Raw genomic sequence first — 17,338 nt, forward strand, 5'->3', positions numbered from 1 at the left:
GATTCTGTTGTCATGCCTGTGTGAAAGTGGAACAAAAAGAAAAGGAGCATAGTTGAAGCAAGCGTGGAAAAATGCATTTATGTAACAATTCTGCAGTGTAATTAAAAGGTACTGAATTGTGCCTCTGCTTGATAAATTCATATCATAGCCAGCTATAAAGTAGAATGGTTGTGATCATATAAATAACATTGTGCACAGTGACTACCATGCACTTTTATGTCCCAAATCGTCTCAGCAACTACACAACTGGATGTATTGATTGCTCCTGAAAATTCACTACAGTCCATCTGTAAATTATACTTGCACTCAACTCCCACGAACAGCCAATGAAATAAAGAAATTGATCACATTAGCTCTATCACAAAACTGGGTGACATACACACTGATTAATAGTTACAGGATGCGTGGTGTGTGTGCGCGCGTGTTTCGAATTACAGTCTTGAGGAACCAAATAAACATGGGTTCGAATAGCATACACTTACATCGGTTCATATTTCCTTATTTTGTATTAGTAGGCCTACTGTAAGAAGAGCTAAAGGATTGACGTGAGTATGCCCCCAAGTGGGCGGCTCATCAACTACAGTTTTGTGGATGTGCTTCATGTACGGGTTAGTCGCCATCTAGTGGTCATATTTCCTTGGTTAATCGATTCGACACTTAGTCGACGGAGGATAAAATCACGAAATGATCAGAATCAGAATCATCTTTATTCGCCAAGTAAGTTTGTACACACAATGAATTTACTATGGCAGCAAGATGCTTACTGTAAACTGTAGATATAAGAGTTTTGAATATAAAATGTAGAAAATATAAAATGTAGAACATTTTGTCAACACATCAACCGGGTTATAAGGATGTGTCTAACCGATCCACCCTCTCAGTATAGGCGGGAATGTTCTGCCCTCGAAACGACCGTGATGTATTTGCAGGTGCGAGCGCAGGTGTGCATAGACCTTCACCAGGGTATGTTTATTCGATGAACCGTTTCTTTCCTTCCTTTTTTCTTATCAGACAAAAAATATGTACGTACTGTGGTTCTCTGTGAGCGGTAATTGTGTGGCCTAGATTTATGTTTATTTGGAAATGACTTTACTGTGTAAATGATCATAGTACATATGTATTATGATTAACATGTTGAAAGTTTCTTGAACGTGGAATAATTTAATTTTAAAATTACTTGAACAATTTTGATCGAGGCCTCGTGCCTTTGCTGTTTACATCGGAACATCCAATCTGCTTTCTTATAGCAATGCGCATCACCAGCGTTTGCAACCAATCAGTGGCGGCAGTTGGCATTCACCGCCAAGCTTGTGTGCGGACTCTTGCTCTCTCAGGAAGTGGCGGAAGAGACAGAGAACGGTCTGCTTCGTTGACAGAAAGTAAAGAAAGTGACTTTCCCGTCATCTTTTTGTTTACGGTATCTTACGGGACTTCATCAGTAAATGCACGGATACCAGGCTAAGGTAATTTAACATGTTTTTCCCCCCACATTTACACTAGTATTGTTTATCTCTTTTCTACCAGAAACGGTGTGTCAGAAGGTGTCTAGAAAGCTAGCTAGCTATACTGTACATCTATTCTAGGTTAGACAAGTGCAGACTGTTCAATGGACTGCTGGGACTGACATACGACCTGGCTAGGTTGACTAGCAAGTAAGCCAAAAACAAAAACGCTTTATTTCGTAGATTGCGCATTTATTTCATAAATTATAAAATACTTAGAGCTACTATTCCACATGGGAATGCGGTTCGGTTATATTGTGGCTAGTTGGACATTTTAATTGACATCGCCGACGGCGTAGCTTGCAACTAGCCTAGCTACTAAGCTAGATTAACTGACGAATGTGTGGTGTATATAAACTGGTTTAGTCAAAAACGATGTCCAGTTTAGGTAAATGAAGGTTACTGGCTTTATATTTCAGGGCAACATACCAGTCTACCAATTTGTAGCAAGCTCTCGGCTAATTGGGACAGCACTTTTTAGCTTGCTAAGGCTACTGGCTACGTATTCTACAGTAGCTGAAGTTACTAGTGTCCTAGCACTACTGTACTGAAGCTAAATTACAGAAATTTAGCTAGCTAACATGGCTGGCTGATTAACAAGTTAGACGTGCTATATTATGACTATCCCGCAAACATTCCACGTAATTATCATTCAATTCATTGTTTGCCATTGTTTTTTCAAGCTGCTTGTTGCAAACGTGTCTCTTTAAAAATACAACCGCTTATGAGGTAATGCAACCTAGCCAAGGTCGAAAGATTTTTACCTGTGTATAGCCACCCACACCGATTATTTTCTGCAATCTGTTAGGCACTAGGCGTCCCATTTTGACACCAAAGAATTAGCTCTAACAAAATTGAACGTGAGCCTTAGTAACCCGGGCCCCACCGGAAGAGATAATACTAAAAATGACACATAAGGTAGTTCACACAACTACGTTCGTTTATGTGGAATGGTCTGCTATAGAGAACAAACCCCGGGTATGTTGTGCTGGTTTACTGTGCCACTCAGATTGAGGACAAGCTGTCAGATCTCAGTGCGACATCTGCTGTTTCTGCATAAGGAGCGTGGACATAATCCCCTAACAGTGGAGGGAAGGGGAAAGAGGAGACCCTTGCACATAAGGTCATAAAATGTGGCACAGGTGTCTCCCTGGTATTCAGGCTGTACAGTTACGTTGAAGCTGTGTACTATAGCGTCAGTGAACAAGTGTTCCCCACAGTGTGCTGTATGTTTTCTGGAAAGGGAGCCTCTCTTTAAAATCCCCATGGTGATTCAATCACTCATTGTGCTTTATGAGATTATGTATCTCTTGAGAATGGGTGATGGTGGGGGCTGTCAGTGGCAGCATGTGTGTGAGGTTTTTTTTTGCGCGCCAGTTTTACCAGCTGTCTTGGGCACCGTCTGTTTCCAAAGTCACTGGCATATCCCTGGGGACATTAGCAGTGTTCGGAGAGCACGAGTCTTGCAAAGTTGGTTTGACACCGTTAGATGATTCAACACAGCCACCTGTAAACCCCTAAAGTGGGCAAGCCCACAGATCTAAGGAATCAGTCACCCTTCCTACGACCCGCTTACAAGCTAAATGGTGCATACATGCATATGTTGCCCATTTGTGTCATATAATATGAGATGTGAATTGTTTTATTTATGATATGGTTAAGAGATGAATTGCATATTGTGTGAATTAGACTCATCACAGCCCTTGGTGCGCAATATTAATAACATTTGTAGAAGAACAGGGTGAACTTGTTGCTCAAAGGGGGCTGGGGTGGATAATGGGCTCGGTGACAGATGGAGGAGGTCACTGTTTAGAGTGTCACAGAGGGGGTCACTGTTTAGAGTGTCACGTACACCTCATCTTCTAGTCAGTTTAGTCAGTTCAGTCCACCCACCCCCCAACACTAGCATTGTTCTCAGTGGTTGCTGTGTCAGGATGATGCTTGTCCGGATCCACAGATTCCAGGTCAGTGGCCTTCATTCTTGAGCTTAAGGCTGTTGGGGGTGGGGCTTGTTACAAGGCATTTAAATGGAAGATGCCTGCCATTGTGTATTAATGCTGAGTGGGCACTCAATCTCTGAGATACCAGATAGTATTTTTAGACTGACAATAATTATTTGAATAAACTGTCCAACTTTGATTACAAGAAAAGGATAGCGTACGTTTTACAGGACAATACAGACATAACTGTTAGATTTTGAGGATCTCAACCATTCCACAATTTGTTCCCCGATTGGCTATATTAAATAGGAGGTATTGGGCTACATTGACTACTGTGCTTTGATTGATTAAGAGTCCCACATGATCTAATGTGGGCTTCTTTATTTTGTTTCCATCTAATCGGAGAAGGAGCCATGATGGAAAAAGAGAAAGACCTCCAGCTACTCTGAACCTCCTCTTCTCCCTCCATGGGCTCTTTCCATGTTGGACAAAAGCCCATTATGTGGAGTGCAGCCTGGGGGCCACGGGGGGGGCTATTGTGGGTTTGAACGTGGGCGGCACCGCCCTTTTCTCTGCTATTGATCCATTGAGTGGAGGCTCCCTCTCTCTCTGGCCGAGCTAGGCTCGCCAGCTGTCCACTTTATGGCCTTCCTGGGGTCCTTGTCGCGGTGGCGACAAAGGCCTGCATTCGCACGCTCAGAAGGCATTTAACAGAGTTGTGACGACAACTCCTGGCGTGCGCATCCTGCATCATAATGATCCTGTAACTCTGGGCCAATGATGCCAGTGTGTCAGTGTGTGCCAATGATACTGAAGTGTCATTAGGGACATGAAAGGCTGTCCCTAGACCATACACACCTGTGACCTTAACATCTAGACCCCCAAATTAAATAAGCATCTTATGTCATGTTCATTTACAATTTTCGAGGTATTTTGACTGAGTAGGCGGTTAGTTCTGGATAGACAGGAGAAGGGGCTACCATTACCCTGGGCAAGGGTGGTTTGAGTTGTGAGAAGCTGGAGAGGGAGCAGGGGGATGCCTCCCTCCCCCCCTCTGCCCAAGGCTCTATCCTCCTTCATGTCTTTCTCTGGCCAGTGATGCTTTCTACTGGCCTGCCTGCCCCTCAGCCTCTCTGAGCCGGCCTGGAGCTGCGTAGCCACAGGCTGTTGTTCAGCGTCCGTCTCCTGGGTTTGTGTTCACAGGAACTGTGTGTGGCCTGAGACATCGGAAGGACTGCTGTTTGGCAAGAGGAGCTGTGCGTTAGCTGCAACACGATGGCCAACAGTGTAAGTGGACTACCTTCATTACTGTGTCGTACTGTATGCCTTTTGATGGTCACCAGTAGTTCATAAAAGCCAAGCTCTAATACACCGGTGAATTGTAGGCCCAACACTGTACTGCATAAGCATAAATTACAGTCAGTTATGTATAGTTTAGATCATATACAGTATATCATGGTCTGTATTACTCAATATATTAGTTAAGGCTTATGTTAGTTTTCCAGACAATGTGCAGAATGTTTGTATTTTTAGTAAAATGAGTGCAGGATTTGTGATAATCCTTCCCAGTGTTTTCTAGCCAGGGTAGCTCCCATGACCAGTGTATCGTGTCACTAGCGTCTCTGGCTCCCTGTTTCCCAGGTGGAAGCTGCCACAATCTGTGGAGACCTGAAGGCATTCCTGAGCAATAACCAAAACCTCCCTAAAGGTAAGAACCCATGTTCATAAGCGCATCTGCCAGTTATGTAAGAGTACATAGGCCTAGCACACATGCCTGTGGGGCTGTTGAGGCTTGGTTAACACTGCTGTAACAGATCAATAAAGTTACATCTAATATCTAGCCTAAACGTGGGTATAGTTTTTGGTTGGAAAATGACTCCCAATTTGAAAAACTTGATTCTAGGAGTCTCCGATTACCCTGTGTGGCATTTTGCAAAATGCCATTCATTCATGTTGTTTGATAACTTCAGCTGTGGATGATTTCACCATCGCGCCCCCTACTATTAGGGCATGATGTTATCTGGGGTTACCCTAGCTGTTGATGAGCAGTCCTAGACTCTGCTGGCTGAGCAGCAGGCTCTGACGTGCCCAGTGCACTACCCCCTCTCAGCTTCACAGGGAAGCTGCTGCTCTCCCAGATCAGACAGACCAAAGTAAAGGATTACCCATTAGCCCAGGATGTCAGCCTCCCAGCCATGCAGAAGGGTTAGAGAGCGGCGTCCGTGTGGCTGCTCAGGGTCGTGGGTGGCCGCTGATGGACGAGCAGCGTGCAGTCGGTGTGAATCGAGGCCTCGTGGTCCCAAGCACCCGCCTGAGTTCAGGTGGGTGGACTCTGAGCTCGTGCGGCAACGCCTGGCTAGGTCTCTCAAGTTTCCATTGAATGGTAACAAAAGAGGCATCGAGAGGGGAGCATGTGTGAGGAGGGCTCTGGATCCCTGGCAGCACGAGCTGAGAGACATGTGCTCTGCACTTCAGGTAAACCAACGCTCCTTTTCCTTCTCTCTGCATCTCGACGGGATTTGCTGTGTGCGTCTGGGGATTAGCTGGCACGTTGGGAACAGGGGGAGAGAAGGGGAGGCAGGGCAGTAGAGAGGGAGAGCCCCCCCCCACCCCACCCACCACCACCTCCAGCCCTACTGGAAGTTGTTCACGGTTGTGCATGCCTGTGGGGGGAGGGGTAGAGTAAGTCTTCTCACTGTGGGACTGGGTCTGGGGCAGAGAGGGAGAAAGAACCATGGAGGTTGTGCTGGTGCCTCTCCATAGAGAGACAGGTAAATACAAGCTGCTGCTGCTCCTGCTGTGAAGTTTTGTGAAATCTTTCCCGGGATTGGCTGTTGCGTTGATACTCGGGGAACGTTGTTCTGTTGGCTAGTTCTACCCGTAGGTGTCTTTTTCTCCTCAGGAAAAAGTCACACTAAAAACTGCTTCTGTGTTGAACGGCTTGTGTTGTTAACCACTGTCTTTAACTGCTTTTGCTAGTCATGGTGGAGCCCAGCGCAGTGTGTTGTGGTTTGGAGCTGTTTCAGGCTTCATGCTGAAGCAGGGTGGTTTCCAAGAGCTGCAGGGGACTACATTACTGTTCACACTTGTTTTGCCGCTGCATGAGCTGCACTTGGCAGAACAGTCAAAGTATGGGATCAATCCAGCTCTTTCTGTCAATGTTATTGATGACAAACATGTCTACTCTTGTGGGATTCTTGATTAGGAAGAAAAAAAAGAGTGCACTTTTTTTGTTGCTTTAAGGACATCAGCAGAGTGGTTGTCCTAGAGCCGTGTTGCAGTTTTTTTTTCTCTTCTGTTCCTGTGTTAGGTTTAAATGTCCAACCTGGTCTCGGGTTTCAGGTTAGTTTTCAGGTTTTTCCGAGAGGAACTTGATTTGGGAATGGACGATGATCTTACTTTTCATCGAAACCCCTCTCCCTGACATGCATTTCTCCCTTTGTAAATAGATCACAATTAACAACCTGTGTGTGTGTGTGTGTGTGTGTGTGTGTGTGTGTGTGTGTGTGTGTGTGTGTGTGTGTGTGTGTGTGTGTGTGTGTGTGTGTGTGTGTGTGTGTGTGTGTGTGTGTGTGTGTGTGTGTGTGTGTGTGTGTGTGTGTGTGTGTGTGTGTGTGTGTGTGTGTGTGTGCGTGCATGTTTCTCTGTGTGCTGGTGTGTTTGAGTCATAATGGAAATGAAGGCTGAGTGCAGCAGTTCAGCTGTATTCTAATGAAGCAGCCTTCATTGTTGCTCCTTAAAGCGACGGCTGCATTCCAGAGAAGACCAGCCCTCAGTCTACACACACACACACAGGGTGTACTGGTTCGCCCGGGCCTCTCTCTCCCAGGCTGGGCCTGGTGGTGGCCGGCACAGGGCCAACCTGCGCCCCCCCAAACCCCTCACTGCTGCCAGGGTCCAGGGGTCACTACACATACAGCTCCAGTTAACAATGAGAGACTCTCTCTGTGATGGAGTTCAGGCTAAATGCTAGGACGTTTGACAGCAGATGAACTGTGTTGGAGGACGTGGACGGGGTTCGTCCAGATCTGCCTAGAACATGCCCTGGTGTTGAACTGGGGAGGATGGTTTCTGTGTGTGTGGGGGTCATTCTGCTGGGGGTCGATCTTGCTGGCGGGCCACTTACTGCTGTGATGTTGGGAGAGAGGCCTTGGCATTTAAGAGTATTAACATACGTCAAACCCCAAGTCATTTGCATTTTTCTTACAAACGGCCACTCCATGTCTAGGCAAGCTTTTGTTCCTCCTCCGTTGAGTATGCAGTGTTGACATGTGGAGCACAGATGAAACAGGGTAGTTGTTGGGTAACAACATCATGGTTTCTCTCTCTTTACCCCTTCCCAGGAGTATCCTTAGTGACTCAGACAAACTACAGCCCGGCAACTAAGATCACTCTAGGAGCAGTCAACGCCAATGTGGGGTCCCAGATGGTGAGTATTTCATAATAACTTCATTAACAATTTCCCTCAGCCAGATAGCTCTCTTGAGTGGTGTTTAGGCAGCCGTCGAGTTGCAGTTCCACCTACTGACCACACAGGGGCAACAGGAGACAAGGCTGTGGAACGGCTCAGTGGAGATTCACCTCTGACGTTCATGGACGTACGCATGCATGTGCAACTACTTCCGACACACACATTGTGTTCCATGGGGGAAGGGCATCCCACCGTCATTCTCGCTGAGTGAGAACAAAAGCCTGCTGTCTCTTAATGAGCTCGTTAGCCGTTGGGCGTCAACGAGGGGCTCGTTAAGCAGCCTCCGGCTCGTTAGCGTCGCAAGTGACTCTGGTGCTTCAAAGTTGCACTCCTCTCATTGATGGTAGCAGAGCTTCCTTCCTGACCTCCTCCCCCCCCCCCCCGCCTCTCCGTCCTCACTTCCCCCGCCTCTCCGTCCTCACTTCCCCCGGCCTCGTAACGTGCGTTGGGACGCGCGCGAGTGGAGCCGTGTTTCTGCCTGCCACGCCAACTCCTTGGAGAGCCGTATGAATATTTATGAGGAGCCGGAATCACGGCAGTGGTTCAGTTGTGTTGGGGGAGGGGGGGGGGGGGCGCGCTACAGGCCGACATCACGTCCTGTCGCAGCCGCGGTGATTGATGGCTCAGGTGCAGCTGTCCTTGAGCGGAGGTCATGATCCCCCGCAGCACAGATGGAAATGGACGCTCGAAAGGCTATCCAGGCGTTGGGGGAGGGGGAGAGAAGAGCAGGAGAGAGTGAATCCAAGGACGGCTAGAATGAGGAAGCAAGAAATGTGTTCCTGTTTGCTGCTGTCCATTGGAAGATCCACAGCGTTGGTTCTGCCTGAGACTCATTATTTGATGTGGGAAACATGAAGATTTGAAGATGTCGCCGATGAGCTCCTCACACGCACGCCTCCATCAGAATGTCGAATGCTTCACAGGTGCAAAATCCTGTGAAGAATTGCATTTTGGGTTCGTGGGTTCAGGAGGTCTAGGAATAGCCCCTTGGTATTATTGGCATCCAGCTGACCCCCACCCCCGTCTTAGATCTCCCTGGGTCTGGCTCCGGTTGAACCCAGACTTCCGTATATCAGAGGGTGTCCTCCCCACCCACCACCACCACCACCTTCCCACCACCACCCAGGCCGTGCACCCTCAGCCCCTCGCTCACCGTAGCCCGGCCGCCCTCCTCTCTGTGGGGCAGCGTCTCAGTCGCTCTCCCCTCTGGTGTGTGTGTTGCAGATCATCAGCACGCCACAGAGAGTTCCGCACGCAGGTAGCATCATCATAAGCAGCCCGTTCACTCACGCTCCCAGCATGGTGGCCCCGGGACGCCCGCAGGACCCTAACGAGTGGACCCCGGGGTGAGCCCGCCTCGCCCCGTCACACACGCACACGCACAAGGAGGGCTCATTTCTACATCCTCTGAGTTTACCGTGCATTGATCGTCTTGGTCTCCTTTTGAATCCCAGGGCCAAGAAACGCACACACGAGTACCTGGACCCATATTTCTCAGACCGGTGAGTTCATGGGTTCATGTAACTGATGACGTATGTAGATATTGATTCTTCTTCTGTTGAGATTAGGGATCAAATCATGTCATTGCATGACAGTGCTGAGGCTTCTAAGTCTAGTTCTATATAACAGTATTATGACCTTGTGATTCAGTCACATATGAAGAAATGTTTCCAATAATGCCAGAGAGAGAGACACAGAGACATGCACTTATTCTCTCACCACAATGGTCTCTGCAGTGAGAGAATGGTCACAATTGGCAGGGACTGCCAGGATTGAAAGATCATCTGGAGACGTATCCCTCTCTGTCCATGTCCCTGTGTGTCTCTGTCTGTGTCTCTAATCTCGTCTCTCTGTGTCCTTCTCCTCTGCAGGGACGGGCTCTTCTCAGGAGACTCCTCAGCCAGGTAACTCTCACTTCCTGACTCCAGCCGTCCTACCTGACGGGGGTGGGGGGGGGCGTATCGGCGGTCTGGCAGGGGGGTGTGACTGAGTCAGTCAGTCTCCATCTATATCGGTGTGGGGAACGTGCCAGGGCTGCTCAGAGGAACAGAGGCTGCAGAGAAGCACACATCCTGCCCTGAGAGATCAGACCCCTGCTGACTCACCAGGGCACAGCGCCCCGTCTCTCTCTCCTGTTCTCCTTCTCGTTCTGCTTCTCTCGTCTCGCCGCCTAACCTCTTCTTCTTCTTGTTTCTGTTCTGTTATCTCCTCTGTGCCCTGTTTTACTACAGAGTCCCCCCTCCCCCGTTCACAGTTTGTTTCTCGGTGACGGTTCTGTCTGTCAGATTCATCACCGTCCTTCCCTTCAGTCTCTCCCAAGAAACAACAACAGGAAGAAATGAGATCCAGGATTATTAATGATGAGGTTGGACAGCTGGTCAATTTTTAGTAACGTTAATGAACAACTCATCGATTTGACAGGGGGCTAAGTAGACAGATTGTGTGTGTGTGTGTGTGGAGATGGGGTTAGGGTTTCTGTGGTGTGCCACGTATCGCGAGCATTGAAATATTAAAACCCTGAGAGACTTCCTGTTTCCTGCATCCCACGTTTTCCTGAGTTAATAATTCACAGCATAGTAGGAATTATGAGACCGACCCACACTTAGTCACCCAAACCCCTCCCACACTCACTTTCAGCCTCTTTGCCCTACACATCCCTCTCTTTCTCTCTCGCTCTCTCCCTCTCCATCACTCCTCCACCATTTCTCCCTCTCTCTTTTCCCAAACACAGGCTACACTCTCTTCTGTATTTTCACTAAACGCTCCTGCTCCCCCCTCAAGCTCCACTAGCTTGCAATGTGCGCGTCCACAGGAATCTCCATCTCCCACTCTGCTCTGGTCATTTCTCATGTCTAGTCACTCATCTCTCTCTGGCGACACACACACACACACACACACTCACTAGGTGAGAGCAGCTCCTCACTATCAACCCCCCCCCCCTCTCTCTCTCTCTTTCGGATGTGTCTGCTCCAGTAAAAGGTCATATAGTCCATTCCCAGGCACTGGAGACACACTGTCAAGACACAAACGGTGATGGTTAGATGGAGGAACCTCTGTTGCTAGGCAGAAAGTAAATGTGCCGTGGCCCTGGGGAATTGCTTGTGAGCATGTGTGAGTGTTTGGGAATGAGATGCACACGCGTGTAATTGTGAACACGCATGTGCCGGCTCAGCGCCGTCACACACCGTGTCCCTGCCCCCCCCCCCCATTCTCCTTCATGAAATATCCTTTTATTTCTTTTCTTTTTTTTCGTGTCACTACTCTCCTCCAATCTTCCCAAATTTCTCAAGCTAAGGACCCGGAACTAACGTGCACTGACAACTGCGAACCCCTCAGCTTCCACCATGCAGTGTGCTGCCACCCCCACCGTCATCCCCCACCTTCCCACAAGCCCCTTCTCCCTCCCCTCCTCCTAGTGTGCTTCTCACAGCTTGGGTTATGTAACAAGTAGCTCCGCAGTTGTCTCCTCTACTCTACTCGGCTGCCTGAGCCCTATTGAGCGGCACTGGAGGGGGGCACGTATGCTTCGCTACCAGGGTGGGGGATGTTTGTGAATGGACAAGTCAACCCTCACTCTGCCGTCCGCGTGTGTGCCTGGCCTACATGTACATGTCCACTTCAGTCCTCTCGCTCTCTCCATTTCTCTCTCTCTCCATTTCTCTCTCTCACTCTCTCTCTCCATTTCTCTCTCTCGCTCCCCCTCCATTTCTCTCTCTCTCTCGCTCCCTCTCTCCATTTCTCTCTCCATTTCTCTCTCTCGCTCCCTCTCTCTCCATTTCTCGCTCTCGCTCTCTCTCTCTCCATTTCTCTTTCTCTCGCCCCCTCCCTCTCTCTCCATCTCTCTCTCTTGTTCTTCTCTCCTTTTTCGTTCTCACACACATTTACGCCCTCATGCATACATACATTCTGCCTGCATCCCTCAGTGTGACATCATTTTCCCTACATCACAGCCCGTTCGGCCAATTAGACGTCACCGCTCGCGGTATATATGTGTGCTCTGGGACTGCGAAATTGCCGTATGACGGTTACATAATCTAACGGAACACAAAAGCGACCCATGTATGAAACACTTCCTCTTCTGACATCCTCCTCATTATCTTTCCAATGCTGCCTAATCCTTTGGTGTCCTCTTGTCCCTCCCTGTGGTCATCCAAGCCTGCGAGCCTCTGAATGAGCCTGTGTTTGAGTCCCGACCATGCGGCTAGTGTCCACTTCAACATCAGCCGGGTTTATTTCTTCACGTTCACGTGCCCTTTTTTTCCGGCTGATTTCTAGAATCTCTTTTTCTCAGGTTGTAAGAACCGCAGCTGTCTCTGACACATCGGGGTGCCATTCGGTGAAATAATGAATGATGGTGGTTGTGCCATGTGGAGCTAACTAGGGTCATGAAATATGAGAGCCCCTCCCATCCCCCCTCTCCTCCCTTCCCTCCCCCTTTCTTTCCCCTCCCCCCCCTCTCTCTCTGTCTTTCTCTCTCACCCCCTCCCTCTCTCTGTCTCTGGGGTAGGTCTACAGGGGGCCCGAGTTAGACTGCAGCCTTGTGACATGTGTGCTCTGCTGCCCAAATGCCAGAGGCCCAGCGTGGCAGCGGGGCAGCGTGGCAGCGGGGCAGCGTGGCAGCGTGGCAGCGGGGCAGCGTGGCAGCGGGGCAGCGTGCCGTTGTGCGCCTCACACCCTGTGCTCGTCATCAGCAGGCTGATCTCTGCGCCGGGCTTCAGCAACACCCGGAACAGCCCTCCAAAGATCACACACAGCCCATAGTGGGGAGATGCAGCAGATCCATGGGAGGGTGTGTGTGTGTGTGTGTTATTGGGGTCTAGAGATGGTCTGTTACCCCAGAAATACGAGAAGCCTGATTTGACCAATGACTGTATTACATCCTGGGTAGAGCTCATGGTTTCAGCGCAACATCAGATGGGTTCTATTTCAGGAGCGGGTTGAAAGTGCTGTTGTGATTGGCTTCTGTTCAAATGACCAGCAGCTAAGAGGTTGTTCCGTTTTGGGGTCGTCGCGCCGTCGAGAAGATGTGGTTTCATAGGTCGGGGCGGTGAACGTGTTTTATTTGATGAACGACCCTGCATGTTTGTGTTCCTCACAGCAAGAGGATGAGGAAGGGAGACAAGAACGGCAAGGGCCTGAGGCACTTCTCCATGAAGGTGTGCGAGAAGGTGCAGAAGAAGGGAACCACGTCCTACAACGAGGTGGCAGACGAGCTGGTGGCCGAGTTCACCAGCGCCGGCAGCGTGATGCCCACCGACTCGGTGAGTTTGCGGTGCGGAAGTTGCGGTCAGGATGTGGTAACGCTCAGCTCCGGTTCTCACGGTCTCCTCGGAGGAAGCAGGAAGGGGCCGGCGTTGATGCCTGAAACCGAGTCTGTGTGTTTGTTTTCCAAAGCAACCCTTCCCTCTGACTTCTGTGTGTGCTTGGCGAATACTTTCCATTATTACTACTGACAGGCCACTCAGAATACCCTCACCCAAGGCCTTAATCTGCTTTACTTCCTGAGGAATGCCAAGAGCATAAGTCATTAAAAAAGATTTAGTATGAGCCGGGCTCTGGAGGGCGCACACCCGAGGAGCGGTCCAGCCTACGAGGCCACGGTCCCAGACGCCCCCACCCTCCCCGGTCCTCTCTGACGCCCCCACCCTCCCCGGTCCTCTCTGTGACGCCCCCACCCTCCCCGGTCCTCTCTGTGACGCCCCCACCCTCCCCGGTCCTCTCTGTGACGCCCCCACCCTCCCCGGTCCTCTCTGTGACGCCCCCACCCTCCCCGGTCCTCTCTGTGACGCCCCCACCCTCCCCGGTCCTCTCTGTGACGCCCCTGTCCTCCGCCCCCCCCTCCCCCACAGCAGGTGTACGACCAGAAGAACATCCGCCGACGTGTCTACGACGCCCTGAACGTGCTGATGGCCATGAACATCATCTCCAAGGAGAAGAAGGAGATCCGCTGGATCGGCCTGCCCACCAACTCTGCCCAGGAGTGCCAGACCCTGGAGGTGAGCTGGGCGCTGAGCAGCACTCTGGGAACTGTCACTGTCGCCTCGCAGGGAAAACCTACTAACCTTGTTAGTTCTGTCTGTCATATGTCACCCTGCACAACACTAGGCCTGGCACATTCTCGCACACACACCCCATTTCAGCAGAGAGACTGGGATTGGTGGTGACAGGCAAGGAGAGGTCTCTTGGTAGTTCAGCCTGCCTGCAGCTGGGCTTCCTTGACGGAACACTCTGGCCTTCTAACACTGTGCAGATGAAAATACCCCAGTGGGATTGAAATGTGTTTTCCACTCAGGTGGAGAAACAGAAACGCTTGGAGAGAATCCGTCAGAAGAAAGTCCAGCTGGAGGAACTCATACTACAGGTACTGAACGCACACAGCCTACATTTAGACACGTGCGTGTTTACTGAACTGAGATGGTGTCACATGGATCGAACGCTTGATGTTGAAAGCAATCTGTGAAGATGAAGGAATCCAAATGGGCAGTCGTCTATAAATACAATCCTCATTTGCATGTGATTAGCATATGAAAAGAATCCCTCCTCTCCCCTCTGAATGACCTCTCAGGCCCCCATTGGGCCACAGGCTGGAGGAGGGGCTTGTGAGAGGGCAGCATTCTCTGCAGGAAATCAAAGGAATGGATTTTTTTTATCAGCCGCTTCTGTTGTATCCATTCGAGGATTGGGATCAATGATTGGTACTGGGTAAATTGACACAAGACACTGTTTGGTGTTTGTCAAGCTAAATCAATTTCTCTTCTCCCCCCCCCCCCTTCCCCCTCTGTTGCTACTAACAGCAAATAGCCTTTAAAAACCTGGTTCAGAGGAACAAAGCGTGCGAAGCTGCCAGCCAAGCCCCGCCCCCTTCTGGGTCTGTCATTCAGCTGCCTTTCATCATCCTCAACACAGACGTCCGGACAGTCATAGACTGCTCCATCTCCAGCGACAAGTACGTGTCACCCTCTCCTCAGTGCCTGTCCAAAAGACGCTTCAGAGATCTCGCTACCACACTGCCTCAAGTGGCCGTCTCTGAGCCAAGCGCTAGGGAGGTCTTTTGTACTGAAAACCTCACCGATTCTTTTACTCCCAGAGAAAAGTTTACAAATCAACACAAAACGCAGGCTTCCTCAACAGCTTAACGTATTGCTTTAATCTCTTTCAATTGAGCGGGCTGTTATCAAGGCCTTGTTTTCCCAGATTAAAACTGTCATTTGCAGCTAACTGCAAAGAAATAGACCAACCAGTCTGTTATATAGGCTATTTAAAAAATTGTTTTAAAAGCCCCAAAAAATACCGTAATTTCATTGAGAAATTGTTCAATTTCATAAGTCTCTGGAACAGACAGACACAGCACCTGCAATCACACCCATAATCCCTGCTAGGCCAATGCCAAGGTGAGATTTCTTTTAAAGGCCATCTCCCTCTCCTTTCTTCTTCTGCTAGGTGTGAATACCTCTTCAACTTTGACAACACATTCGAGATCCATGACGACATCGAGATTCTGAAGCGCATGGGCATGTCTCTGGGTTTGGAGAGTGGAAAGTGTACGCCAGAGGGGTTCAGAGTGGCCAAATCTCTCGTGCCAAAGTCTTTGGAGTCCTACGTCGCAGGTAGGACTGGGACACGATGTGTAGAGAGGACTGTGGTTACACGTGTGTGTGTGTGGGGGGGGGGGGGGCAGTGTGGAAGTGTGTGTGTGTGTGGGGGGGGGGCAGTGTGGAAGTGTGTGTGGGGGGGGGCAGTGTGGAAGTGTGTGTGGGGGGGGGGGGCAGTGTGGAAGTGTGTGTGGGGGGGGGGGGCAGTGTGGAAGTGTGTGTGTGGGGGGGGGGCAGTGTGGAAGTGTGTGTGGGGGGGGGGGGAGCAGTGTGGAAGTGTGTGTGGGGGGGGGGGAGCAGTGTGGAAGTGTGTGTGGGGGAGCCTCCTTCCCTGGGGAAACCCTTCTGACCTGCCTTCCTCGTCCCTCCTGCAGGCATGACCAGGGGCAGCCAGCTCTCTGTGACAGGCAGCCTGGACTCCTCCTCTCTGAACGGCAGGAGGAGCCACAGCAGCACCGTCCGCTCCTTCGCCTCAGAGCCCCGTGGTCAGACCCCCAGCTTCTTCAACGAGGAGGAGGAGGAGGAGGAGGAAGACGACGAGGACGAGCCCTCCTCCCCAGAATGATGGAAAGTCCATAGTAATGCCCTCCTCCATGTCTCTCCACGGCCTCCAAACTCCCTCTCCTAACACAAGAAGAAGAATGTGGAGGATGTGGTATAACACAGAAAATAAGCTGCCATTCAGGTCTATAATAAGATATTTTAGAAGCATTTATCTCTTTCCCATGACCTTCCTTGTAGTTGTTTTGTAAATACTGCTCCTGTGATTACCCCTGCAGCGAAAAAATAAGGTTGTGCACCATTTTCTGCCCAGGGTGAAAAGAAGTTACTGACTAGTTCTCAGAGAAATTCTGTTAAGATTTGAGTGCTATGTTTTCGTAGGTGCTTTCTACTAAACGAGCTGAGAGTTGTGTTGTTCCTATGCATCTAAACATGCTACAGTGGGTGTTTCTTAGCTTGAAACATCACAGACTCAGTGCTTTATCTCATGAACAGAATGTCCTTGGGATTATTGAAGATGTCATATTTATTTCCCTCTGACATTGAAAGGTGAAACCATATACGAGTAGTACATGTGTTGGTGTATGCTAGTGTTTTTCTTTATGTTTTTCGTTTACGGCAAAGTTTATCTAAATTGATGCCAGCTGATGCCACTCTAAGTTTCCATGAAAGTAAAAAATCTTAATTTAAAATATGTTTAGATGATCACAACGGAATGGGATTTATAGACTTCTTTGACACAAAAACATTTTGTAAAACAATATTTTTTAATGTTACTTATGATATTTTGCATATTTCACAGTTTACTTCTTTGCTAATGCTGCAACTGTTTGAAAAATTTGCCAGCAACCTTTAACACGGATAGGCATTCTGCATTGTCACAAGGAGGATAAGGAATGTTTTTTTGTTTTTTTTGGTGTGTGTGAGAACCCCTTAGTCTATCTCTTCTGGATGCCTTTTTAACATGATCCCAAAGCTAAACAATGCCCTCTGAGACCCAAAGTATGTTTAGTCTAAATTACTTTTGAGCTCAGATCTCTTTAGGACCTTAGTGGACATTCCACCTAGGAAGATGTGTACTCTCTGTGGAGGGCTCAGCAGGTATAACTGTCTGTAAATATACATAAATAAACATATAATTTTGGTTACAGAAATATTTGTCCTCAGTAAGAGAAGCACTTTTACAGTTCTTTCATTTGTCACATTTATTATATTGAATCTGTTATATTTAAAGCCTATATGCATAAAACTGCCCTTGAATGTATGGCATTCAGATCTGTTGAATGACCTAAGAATAAAACCAATCGTATTTTGCTACAACCTGAGCCCTCA

General features: G+C 49.1%; 1 protein-coding gene across 3 annotated transcripts; it reads left to right on the forward strand.

The window, feature by feature from the left end:
• The first annotated feature begins 1,304 nt into the window (after positions 1-1,304).
• tfdp2 (transcription factor Dp-2) lies at positions 1,305-17,277 on the forward strand. 3 transcript variants are annotated; one of them, XM_062473407.1, is made up of 13 exons: positions 1,305-1,463; positions 4,646-4,729; positions 5,084-5,150; positions 7,786-7,871; positions 9,138-9,259; positions 9,368-9,415; positions 9,785-9,817; positions 13,012-13,174; positions 13,766-13,909; positions 14,206-14,274; positions 14,708-14,859; positions 15,354-15,520; positions 15,880-17,277. In XM_062473407.1, the coding sequence occupies exons 2-13, from the start codon at positions 4,718-4,720 to the stop codon at positions 16,068-16,070; spliced, it is 1,254 nt and encodes a 417-aa protein (XP_062329391.1). In that variant the 5' UTR covers positions 1,305-1,463; positions 4,646-4,717; the 3' UTR covers positions 16,071-17,277. The 3 variants fall into 3 exon arrangements, with proteins under 3 accessions (XP_062329391.1, XP_062329390.1, XP_062329392.1); XM_062473406.1 differs by having other exon boundaries at positions 1,309-1,463; positions 13,763-13,909; positions 15,880-17,275; XM_062473408.1 differs by lacking the exons at positions 1,305-1,463; positions 4,646-4,729; positions 5,084-5,150 and adding an exon at positions 5,673-5,917 and having other exon boundaries at positions 13,763-13,909; positions 15,880-17,275.
• Positions 17,278-17,338: the final 61 nt, after the last annotated feature.

The sequence above is a fragment of the Osmerus eperlanus genome, chromosome 11 (assembly GCF_963692335.1).
Source record: "Osmerus eperlanus chromosome 11, fOsmEpe2.1, whole genome shotgun sequence".
NCBI classification, from domain to species: domain Eukaryota; kingdom Metazoa; phylum Chordata; class Actinopteri; order Osmeriformes; family Osmeridae; genus Osmerus; species Osmerus eperlanus.